An 11,481-nucleotide genomic window follows, 5' to 3' on the forward strand; every position below is an offset into this window, starting at 1 on the left:
CTCATTACGAGCAGCATCTCTCCAATCTCCACTCTATCAGCAGACCCCATCCGGGCAAATTAAGGAAAGGAAGGAAAGAAAGGCTGAAGAAGTGGGGGAGGACATCAGCACCAGCCTGTGAAAGGGCTCTCTTCACACTTTAAAGTGTGGCTCTTAGAAGAGGAGGACAACAGTAAGTGCAGAGCCCAGAGAAAAGCCTGATCTCCCTGCAGACACATTTTGCCCTCTCTTGCCTCGGGGTGGGGGCCAGCAGAGCCAGCCTGGTTGTGAGGAGGTTGAACGTACCCTTTGCTTTGGGTACCAGCAGCTCAGGGAGTAAAGTCTCCCAGACAGCATCTCACCGTCACTGGTCTCAAGCTAAACTGGGATTTAACAGCCCCCAGGGACTCACACGGAGGAGGGAGAGATCGTTTCTGCTTAGTCACATTTCTTCAGGATGCACTCTCTAAAGATTGCATTTTCCATCCTCTCCATGGCTGCTAAGCTTCATAAACAGTTTATCTTGAAATTAGATGCCAGAGGCAAAGTTACATGAATGCAAAGTGTCTCCCCGTGTAAGCAGACTAAAATGTGCTGGGGCAGACAGATGTACTGGCTAGCACAAGAGAGAAAGGAAACACTGCAGACCTACAGCCCTCCACAGCACCTCTGTTGCTGGTCTCTCCCATGTGCTGTGTGGCATTGCAGTGCCCCACAAGCAGCTCCTCTGCACCCAGCAAGAGCAGAAAAAAGCTGCAGAGAACAGCCCAGGGCCACCTCCATCCTTCCCATCCCTCCCACCCCAGGGCATAGATTTGCACTGCCTTGCATCACAGCACGACCCAAGCAAAGTCCTCACCCTCCCCCAGCCCATCCCCCCCCACCACGGCACAGCCCCGCTGCTCAAAGCTGGGCTCAGCTAGGAAGAAAAAGAAGCAGAGAGCAAAGCATGCCAGGATGACTCACAGAGGGCCGTACCAAACTGAGAAAGTCTGCTCATATCCACCGTCGTAGCCGGGCTCCCAGGAGACATTGGCAGAGGTCATGGCAACCACAACATGCACGCTGGTAGGGGCATGAGGGCTTGTGCCTGCAGGGAGAGAGATGGGCTGCAGCAGGAGCAAAGGCACGGCTGCGATTCCCAGCACTAACACAGCCCACAGCTCCTGGTGTGGATCTGCTTCCAGCCATGACACAAAGGGACTCCGCCTGCACAAAGCAAAGGCTTTCCTATCTAGAATGTCTGCTAGAAATACCAGCAGCATGTGGCCAAAATAAAAGAGCGGAAAACACAGCACCAATGGCAGCTGGAATTAAAGGGAGACATCGCTTTCCATGGGAAGCATCCCGTCCCACGCTCAGCACGCTGCTGAGTGCATCCCAGGAACGTGTCCCTGTGCCACCAGCCATCCCCGAGGCCCCATCCCCTGCCCATACCTACAACTGTAAGGTGAGTGCTGGCAGTAATGCTTGCGACGACGTTGGTGGCGATGCACTCCCACTCGCCATGGTCGTCCTTGCCAAGGGAGCGGATCTGCAGGGTGCCGCCGGGCAGCGTGTTGTGCTTGCTCCTGCTGGGCTTCCCTACCTTGGGCAAGGAGCAAGGGGAGCATGGCAAAGAGAAAAAACCACGATTCAGAAGCACGTCAAGCCAGGCAAGGCAGCAACGCGATGACTGAGCTATCTGCAAGGCCTATGGGGCACCACCAGGCACTAGAAGGGCTCCCATCTCTCTGCTTGCTGCAGTCTCCCTGCTTTCAATATGACCTGGCGCAGTAACTCAGGAGACACGCAAAACAGAGGCTGATATTCCCAACTCATACATAAGTCTAAAACCCTAAAAACAAGTCTTACAGATACCAAACCCTTCACAAAACTCAACGCGGCTTCTCCAGCATCCAAAGCTGAAATTGTCACTGCTGCGGAGGATGAGGCACTGAGTGTCCCCACAAACACTCTCTGAGGTGGGTGTCTGCCCCAGGAGAATCCCAGCGGCCCCTTCTGCTCCACTCAGTCCCAGCCAGCGGCAGAGATTTCAGCAGGAGGCAGCCTGGGGACATGGGAGGATGGCGTGCGTGGAGGTGCCTGGCAGCTCTCAAGCCAAGCGGAAGGATGCCTCTTCTAACAACTTGTGTTTATGCCCATTATCCAAAGCTGCACAAATCCCGTGTTGCTCTGAGCTCTCTTCTGCTATTCTTCATGCATGGATCCCACTGATGGGCTCCAGGGACCTGCAGCAGGAGCACGGCGGGTTACCAGTGCCCAGCCCAGGTCTTTTGCAGTCCTCCAGGAAGAGGAGGTCAGCCCTCAAGGGCTGATGGGGAACAAGAGAGCTTACTTCTTTCGCTGAGAACCTCCGCTCAGCCCAATTCAGCCCTAGATGATGTCAGGGGAGGAAAAGCCCAAAGTTGAGTTGTGAGGAAGAGTGTCAGAAAGCACAAAAGTATTTTGAAATAAACCTAAATAAGAAGGGGATGGGGAAGGAAGATAAAATAAGATGGATAAGATGACTAAAGAGCCAACAAGTTTTAAGTAGGCCACTCAAGAACTGTACAAATTACAGTCCTCTTAGTGCTGGTATAACTTGTGAACAGATCCAGCATCTCACTCTGTGACGAGTGCAGACAGTACTCATAGGGCAATGAAGGGATTCCTCTGAGAAGGGCTGGCAGAGGACAGGAGGCTCCAAGAGATGATCCTGACAGCTGGACAGTGGCTTTCCTATGGGAGCAGCAAAGTTGGGAAGCAAAGGGGAAGGGAAACAGGAAAGCCCCGGTGACATCACACCGGACCTGGCCCTGCAAAAGGGAACACCCTCAGATTCCCACGTCCAGTCCAGCAGGATCAAAACAGCTACTTTCCACGGTCTTCCAACTCCCAGGGCAGCAAAGCAGCCACTGGTGGGTCCAGGCCCTTGCCAAAACTCAGCCAAGCCCAGGGCAGAGCCCCCGGACCCGCTGTGGTGGCACATCCCCTCCTGCTGCAGGAGGTCTGTGCTGCAGGATCAGTGTCACCTGTGCCAGCCTCGTGTAGGGCCGGGAAGGTCCTGAGAGCAGCATCAGCGAGGAGGAGGGAGCCGGGGTGGGAGCAGTGCTCAGCTTTGCAGATGCTGCTGAGAAGGTTTCCCAGTATTAAGTACTCGATGGCCACAAGCTGGGCTTCCCCCACCCACCTGCGGGACAGGACGGCAGTGGCTCAGCCCAAAGCGAAGCAGCTGTACCTGCAGTTTGTTCTTACCGGGACAGAGTGTGGCTTCTCTGTCTGCAATATTCACCAAAAGCCAAAGGCACTGCAGATTTGTCTGGCAGGCCGGGTACCTTTCTCCAGGCGATGATAGGAAAGGGGTCTCCCGCAGCAGCACAAGGAATCAACAGCTCCCTCCCTGCCTCCTGTCTGTACTCCCAGCCTGGTAGCACCGTGAAATAGGGGGGGTCCTGCAGCCAAGGGAAAAGGCAAGGAGCTTGAGCCCACGCAAAGAACTGCCACATGTCAGCAGCCCTGTGCCACCAAACCCTCCCAAAACGAGAACCATCAGCAGTTTGGGTGAGGTGAAGGCAGCAGAAATCATGCGTTGAGGAGGCTTTACGGTACACTAAATTACACACACACAAGTTTTCTCTGAAAAGACACAGCGCTATGTTGCCTTGTTTAAATTTTAAGGAGGCAAACAGGAAAAAACCACCCACGTCACATCAGGTATCAGCCTGATTTCATCAGCTCCACAACCATCTCGGTGGATGTGCGTACACATGAGGTTTGCTAAGCTGCATTGCAAGAGCCTCAGCAATAACACAACTCACCACCACCGTTTGCAGGCATGTGTCTTTTTGTTCAGAGAACAAAGAGCAGCAGCTCCTATCCCAGCAGCACTGGTGACTACAGCAGAGCCCGGCGTGCATTGGGCTGAGCACGCAGCAGAAGCACGTGGAGCTTCTCTACAGCTTAAATCAGCTTTTCATTAAAAGTCTCTGCAAATCTAAAGCTGGGTCAGCAAGTCTGAACCTTTCGTTGGCAAAAATGGCCCCTCTCAGGGCCATGAACAAAGTGCTCAAATGATCCCGGTCCAGCACTGTTAAAACTCAGTGCTAGGCACCAACACATATTTGGGCCTGGGCTTCCCCACTAACCTACACCCATTAACAAATCACTGCAGTCAGACTTCAGCATTTCTTTGCACCAAACTCTTGCAATTTCTGCAGCAAGACCTGTAGTGCAGCTGAGCATTGCCCAAGTCCTGTTGCATGAGTAGCAAACTTAAAGAATGCTTGATGGATGAGTTTTGGTAATGCCTATTTGGCATCTGAAGGTGCTATGCACCCCCAGCTCACCTTGCCAGCTCCAGCACAGCCTAAAATAGCAGTGGCAATGCAGCAGCACAGGCTTTGTGCATGCCAACAACACTGACAGCAGCAGGCTTTGCCCAATCCTGTGCCAAAATTGTGCTGCAGCTGCACAGTGGCATTTCCAGCTGCAGTAGGCAGTGAGGCTCAGAATGGGTTTTGCTGTCACCCTCATTGCATGGGTGCTTATGAGGTTCTGTCCTCGCCTTTCTCAAATAAGGAACAAAGCTCACAGCAAAAGGCAATAGGTTTGAGCAAGCTGAGTCACACAGGTAGAAAAGCAGACACATCAGGGGGCACCCAGCAGTGCCCAGCATCCCACACCCAGCCAAAGCGCTGGCTGCAGAGCCAGGGCTGCACTGTGCACATTACCTTCAGTACCAGTCGGGCAGGGGGAGACTGGCCCATCGTACCCAGGGCGTTATAAGGCACACAGGTGTAAGTGCCGAGAGCATCTTCGGTTGCCTCCTCAATTCGGATCGACCCATCTTCCAGCAGGTTCCAGCCAGAGTACTGTGGTGGTGAGAAAGAGGGATTTGATGCATCCTACACGCACCACTGCTTAATTTTCCCTTCAGCCAACCCCAACATCTAAGCCCAGGGTGGCTGGTGTGTCTCCTGGAGATTCCCAAATCACTTTCAAACGTCCAGTTCCATTCCCAGAGTCCAACCCATCTCCAAGCCACCTCCTCAACTGTGGAGAGAGGAAAAACAGGCAAGATCAGCCTGTCTGCACACAGTCCTCTCACTGCGAGGAAACCCCCATCTCAGCTTTGCTCTAGCCCTCTTTTCTAGCTAACGAGGAGAAATCATTGGGTCTTAGAATCATTTGGGTTGGAAAAGACCTCTCAGCTCCCCAGGTCTACTCATCCCACCTTGCCGGCTGACCAAGTCTCTCAGTGTCCCACAGCTCTGCTACATCTCCAAGGACACTGAGGCCACCGCTCCCTGGGCAGCTGTGCAGTGCAGCATCACTCCTTTCGATGAGAAATGCTTCCTAATATCCAAACCAGATCCTTCACAGCTTCACTGTCCTTCTCTGTACACACATCCCGGGGTGTGATTCACCCCTTGCAGCCGTGGATGCCTCAGCTCAATCAGAGAAAAGCTGTCTCCTAGAAGTGCTTCTCTCTCTGAGGACTGCGAGAGCAGCCTGGGTGAGCAGTCCTCAACACAGCCATCAGCCCTGGAGACACCTAAAATTAGGTGAGACAAATCCTACCCACGGAGTCTGAATCCCTGCCAGCATCTCGCTGCTCCCCGTCCTTCCCTGGGAAGGATTTCCAGCTCTGAGCACACAGATGACACATATTTATCTTGCTGCTGTTCTCCCCCTCGTAGACAATCAGGCTTCAAGTAACCCAAAGGACTCACAGACAGTCTGTCGTACCCCAGATGAAACAGATAGGCTCAGTGATCTTTGTGGGTCCCTTCCAACTGTTGTCAAACACGTGCCCAGAGGCACTGAGGTTGCCTTTTCTTTTGAGCACTCTCCTGTTGGGCATTTGTTAAACCTCCTGTGTCACAGGCCGGATAATTCCAGGACCCAGCTCCCACCTTTTGTCAACTGGGGAGACCAGGAGTCCGCACTCAGGTTCCTCTGTGTCCAGAGGGAAATGCAGGTCAGCAATAGGGACACCAAAGATTAGTGGCACCGAGGAGCCCACATCAACAGCAAGTTTAAGCCAAATAAAAACGTCCAATCGTTAATATTTAAACAAAAAAAAATTAAAATACAGAGTGTTTTCCTTAAATATTTAATGGCTCAGAACATCAAACAATGATTAAAGGATGATGGAGACTTGTTAAAAGGGTCTTTTAACCATTAGCTGCCCTTGGAAGAACACAGAGCCATCAAAAGGTCATTTGAGAAGGCTGGGAGACAGACAGCATGTCTGCAGGCACCTGAATTAACTCAGAGCAAAGCTGCTGATAAGGTAAAGCAGCACTATCCATCCTGTCCGAGGCAAGGACACGCCACGGAAGGACAACAGCCACCCTGTTCCCTGCCACCCTTCCCAGGCTGCTCACCTTCTCGATGCGCAGGGGTCGGCCGTCCTTGTTCCACTTGACCAGCGTGACCGGGGGCTCTGCCTCCACGGGGCAGCGGATGTAACCGTGGATCCCGATGGGAATGTAGATGATGGGGGGCATGTTCACCACACGGGCAGGATCTGGGATGGCAGCAGCAGTGTGTTAGTGGTGGGAAGGAGCCCATCAGCCCAGCCACCACCCAGCTCTTGAGGATCACAACGCTTTTGTGATGAGTACAAAACCCAAATGCTCCCCCCAGCTCCCACAAGCTGTTATCTCCAGGCTTGCTACACACTCAAATCCATTCTAATACCCAGCATTTCTGGGAGGCTTTGCTTGCACCCAGAGAGCTCCTACCTGGAGCTCATTAAAAGCTGCATCTAAAACGAAATGCTAAATGCATCCGCTTGGCACATCCTGACCGACTTGCTCCATCAGCACAGCCTCAGCCTGCAGGACACACACAAGGTGACACATGCATCAAGCAAGGCACCCACCCTCCCTACAGCTCACTTTGCCAAGAGGAAAAGGCTGCAGGCAAGTCTGCAGGCATCTGCCAAGGGGACAACACCATTCTTACTGTTTACATAGGAAACAACTCCAGTACAGCAACACCAGAACCTTTAACCACACCAAGTGCAGCACCCCAGAGCACAGCAGAGACCTGCTGTCCAGATCTGTTTACCTCCTGTTTGTTTGCACTCACAGCCTGTGCCTAATTGCTGCTGGCTTGCGTGGAAAAATCAGCCACCTCCACCCTTCCAAACGGGATGCAAACGCTTAAAATATGCCTCCAACCTCCCCACGTTTCACCGCCCACACGGGAAGGCGTCTCGCAATCCTTGAGTCTAGAACGTGTCATTAACAGCACTTCTAAGAGCTTTTTAATTAAGTGAGAGTGGGTTGGAGAGAACCTAGACTTTCTTTAATAAGAAGCTTTTTTTTTTAAAAAAAAAAAGTTACTTTAATAGGAAGAGCGAGTATTTCTACAATCTTGTCTAGACACCAGCAGCACGAGGTTATGGGAAAATCCTAACAGGGCTTACGCTGCATGAAGGGATGAAATCGTTTTTGGGGTGCAGAAATGCAAAGTGGGCAAAACGTGCAGAGCCAAAGCCTGGCACGAGAATTCAGATCCTTCTCATCGCTGCTTTCTTAGGGCAAAAGCAACCAAGCTCGTGTGCAAGCCCCCCCAGTAGCACAGAGCTGTGCACGTGAGAGCTCCCCAAAACCAGGCAGCCCCGCACCACCACAATAACCCAGCTTACAGAGCAGTGCATATGGGACCAGCTTTATCCCCCTGCATTCAACTTGACCTCTTCAGAAATGCAATCAAGAGGTTGGAGACGGTAATGGGATCGAGAGGCTCTGCCAGGCTCTGGCTGTGCTCCAGTCTGGGTCAGCACAAGCCCCGTGCCAGCTCTGTGTGCACCCTGCTCCTCTGGGCACGCCATACAGCAGCACACATCGGGCTCTCCCATTGCACGGCATTTACCAGCAGTGGGGCTGCAGCCACAAGCTGCAAGGCCATCGGGAACCGTGCTTCAAGCCCAGCTTGCTCGAGCCTATCTTTCATTATAAAATAAAATCACTACAGTCTTTTGCAGCAGAGCAATACTGCAATTGCAAAGTGTAGCAATTTGGACCATTACTGTCAAATGCCATAGGACGCTCGTGGCACACTACCCATTAAAGCAGGGGGAGCCTGAAAGAACAGCGTGGGCAGCAATGCTCCTTTCAGAGCTGTTCTGCGTTTGTTTAGATCAGTTACTGCCTGAAACTACTCCATGCACAGCTACAAATTCACAGAAATCCACGCAACCTATGATAAATACCTAGAAAATACAAGCGGGTATTTGGTGTTAAAAGCCCTGATTTGGTGTTTCTGTGCCCAAGCAATGAGAACAGCAATTGGGAGCACCCACGGGAGCAGCAGCAAGAGGAGATAAACCACTTTTCAGGAAGGCAAGCACTGATCTCACTTAGGGGTGGTACCCAAGGACGCCCCACCAGCACACAGAGATGCTCTCAGCCTTGTGCAGCAGCATAAGACCAGCCCTAATGATGCAAGATTTGGAGCATCAGCACCCTGGGGACACCCCTCTCATGCACAGCAGGGAGCAGGCAACCTCACAGCATCCATCAGGGTTCACTGCACTCACACTGCACAGTCAGGTAGGCGGAGGCGGACGGCGAGCGGCCCAGGCTGTTGCTGGGGATACAGGTGTATTTTCCAGCATCTTCTGGCTTCACCCGGAAAATGATCAGCGTGCCATCAATCAGGATCCGCACCCTCAGCTTCAGGTCGCTGCAAGAGAAGAGAGGAGAGAAAAGCTGCAGGAGGAGCACAGATGGAACCGGCGATGCCAGGAGTGAGGGAGCAAGGAAAGCACCAGTGTGGGATGCATTGCAAACTCACTTCTTGAAGTAGACGTTCTCCTCCTCCCAGTACCACAGGTAGGTGAGGTTCCCAGGATACGCCTCGGCCTGGCAGGTGAACAGTGCATCCTGAGAGATGTTCACTGTGATGTTCTCCGGAGGGGAAACGATGAAGGGAGGTCCTGGGGGAGGAGAGCATCACCCCTATGGGACCAGGCTGGGGCCGGTCTCCATCACCCCCATAGGGACCAAGTTGGGGCCGGTCTCCCTGCAAACACATCCTCCTGTCCACGCCAGGACCCCCCAGCTCCTCTCCCTGCTGGTAGCTGTTGACCTAATTAAAGACTTAACTAATAAAGAGGAGCAGGAGGCAAGCCATGTATCACCGCTATCTGACACGGCACTTTGTGACATTCTCAATCTTTTCCTGCTTTCCAAACAAAACCGAGCTGCAATCAGGGCCCGGCTGCTAATCGGCACAGCTGCTTCATTGAGATGACAGGGTGGGCACTGGAGTGCCCCAATTAAATGGATTTCTGTCCTACAAATGGGATGCAGAACCGTGCTGGCAATTCACATCAGCCTTGGTGCTAAGGACCCCAGTCCAAACCCAAAAATCTCCCACTGCAATGCACAGGGGATGAGGTACATATTGCTGCTGCCCAGGATCCCAGCCCAACCCCAACCCTGCTCTCTGTGCTACCAATGAGCTGGCAGCCCCGATGTCATTTATATGTTTGGGATTTGGGCTTCATTTCCTCCTTTGTTTATTTAATGATGGTGTTTTTAATGGAAGGCTGCAGGTAGGGGGTGGCAGTGGGCTGTGGCCAAGCTGTGCCACCGACCAACCCTGGTCCCTGCCATACCATGGGGACAGGGCTGGGATCTTCCCAGGGACAACTGAGCCCACGTAACGAATGGAGACACACAGGGATGTCCCAGCTCCCAAAGCCTCCTGGGGACCCCGAGGACACTCACCCTGGACCAGCAGACGTGTGGTGTGCACAGCTTCCCCCTGGATGCTGTATGCCCGGCAGGTGTAGGCACCTCTGTCCTCCCGACTGACAGAAAGCACCGTCAGGCTGCCATCACTGACCTGTGGGCAACCAGAGGGGATCACAGATGGTGTGGGGACCACATAGAGCCCACCAGCAGGATGCTCGCTCCCTTCCTGCACCTCCAAAGCCAACAAGAGGGCAACGGATGGGATTTGAGGCTGCTGGTAGAGCCAGCTAAGAAATGGGTTTCCCCGCTCTGCAAGATATTAATAAACCAACACACACATCTCTGCTCGACGCCAAGGGGGGAAAAAAATAAATAAAAAAAAAAAAAAAAGTAAGCCTTGCAATGTATTCATCTCTCACAATGTATTCATCTCTTGCAGGAGTGATTGACGCACAGCAGACTCTAAACTGCTCCACTCCTGCCAAGCGTTTCCCAACAACAGTGCTGCACTCTGCACAGAGCTCAGTGGGCATCCCAGTCCCACGGGCACTGCTCAGTGTCCCTGCGGGCTATGGGACCACGAGAAGCTTCCCACTCCCCCCCATACCCTTGTCGATGGTCACAGTGCAACCACGACCCCCAGCCTCCTGCTCCTGGCACTGCCTGGCAGCCCTGGCCTGGCTGAGGATGTGCAGAGGATGGATGGGGACTTTCACCCCATAGGCTGCAGCATCCCCCTGCCAGCGAGCGCCGTGCTCCCAGGCAGCCTCCCTCCCCGCCGCTCATTCTGCCTCATCCTTCTATTTCAATTAGTAACAAATGATTCCTAATTACTCTCATTAGTGCCTGCGCTGATTCCAATGCCTGATTTACCAATTACGGCTCGGATGGAATCTCTGCCCGGGAGAGGAGTGGGAGCCTATGGGATGGGAAACAGGGCTGGGGGAGTCCCCCCCCTGCACAAATCATTTGGTTTCACCCCATTGCAGCCACCACATCCCCAGGTCCCAGCCCTCACCCTCTCCTGGGAAAGGGAGCAGCACAGCCCCCAGCAGCCCAGGCATCACAACCCCTCCCCCCCCATTCCCACTGCTGGGAAGCAGGGAAACGTGCTGAGACAGCAAGACTGGCTCCAGCCACCGCGTGCACTATCATCCATCTCATCTCTGCTGCAGGGACACGTGGTGGGGATCCTCGTGGCACCCACCTGGTACTTGGGGCCAGCAGCCAGCAGCTCGCCCTCTCGCAGCCAGGTGACGATGGGCTTGGGGTTGCCGAATGCCATGCAGGTCAGGGTGATGCTGCTGCCCTCCTTTGCCTCCACGTACTGCGGTGGTGTCTCCGTGAAGGTGGGGGGTGCTGGGGAGGGAGCAGAGTGCTGTCACCCTCCATGATGCCCACGCATGAGCACTGTCATGCAGAGGCACAGGGACAGAGGTGGGGACACCCCGTGAACCCTTTCTCCCCAGGAAGGGGCAGGCAGCACCCAAAGGCTAACAGGGCTGGAGCTTCAAGGACAGCAATGTCACAGCACTATTTGAAAGACCAGAATCCCTCTGAGTACACCCCATGGCACTCTCTCCTCCCCAGCATTGCACAGCTTTCCCCCTCGCTTCCCATCACGCATTAACTCGCTATTGTCAAAACATAAGAAAACACTGCAGTGCAGATCGAAAGACTCCTTTCTGATTAAAGAGGTTGGCAGGATTACAGCCCGCCCCTAATTACCAGCAGTTGTTAAAGCCCACTTTCGAGGAAGAGAGGTTGGCAATTTAATCTGCTTGGGGGGAAAATAAAAATAAAA

At 53.4% G+C, this 11,481-nt stretch overlaps 1 protein-coding gene across 1 annotated transcript in view; it reads right to left on the bottom strand.

Annotated features, from left to right (window-relative positions):
* Positions 1-11,481, bottom strand: part of IGSF9B (immunoglobulin superfamily member 9B) — a 39,026-nt gene that overhangs the window by 23,766 nt on the left and 3,779 nt on the right. Inside the window, exons 4-12 of the mRNA XM_031556840.1 lie at positions 10,885-11,036; positions 9,711-9,828; positions 8,773-8,914; positions 8,516-8,661; positions 6,351-6,493; positions 4,692-4,832; positions 3,297-3,413; positions 1,417-1,567; positions 946-1,069 (exon numbers count right to left, since the gene is read on the bottom strand). Coding sequence (XP_031412700.1) covers positions 946-1,069; positions 1,417-1,567; positions 3,297-3,413; positions 4,692-4,832; positions 6,351-6,493; positions 8,516-8,661; positions 8,773-8,914; positions 9,711-9,828; positions 10,885-11,036 — 1,234 coding nt within the window. The remainder of the gene's footprint in view (positions 1-945; positions 1,070-1,416; positions 1,568-3,296; positions 3,414-4,691; positions 4,833-6,350; positions 6,494-8,515; positions 8,662-8,772; positions 8,915-9,710; positions 9,829-10,884; positions 11,037-11,481) is intronic.

The sequence above is a fragment of the Meleagris gallopavo genome, chromosome 26 (assembly GCF_000146605.3).
Source record: "Meleagris gallopavo isolate NT-WF06-2002-E0010 breed Aviagen turkey brand Nicholas breeding stock chromosome 26, Turkey_5.1, whole genome shotgun sequence".
In the NCBI taxonomy this organism is placed as follows: domain Eukaryota; kingdom Metazoa; phylum Chordata; class Aves; order Galliformes; family Phasianidae; genus Meleagris; species Meleagris gallopavo.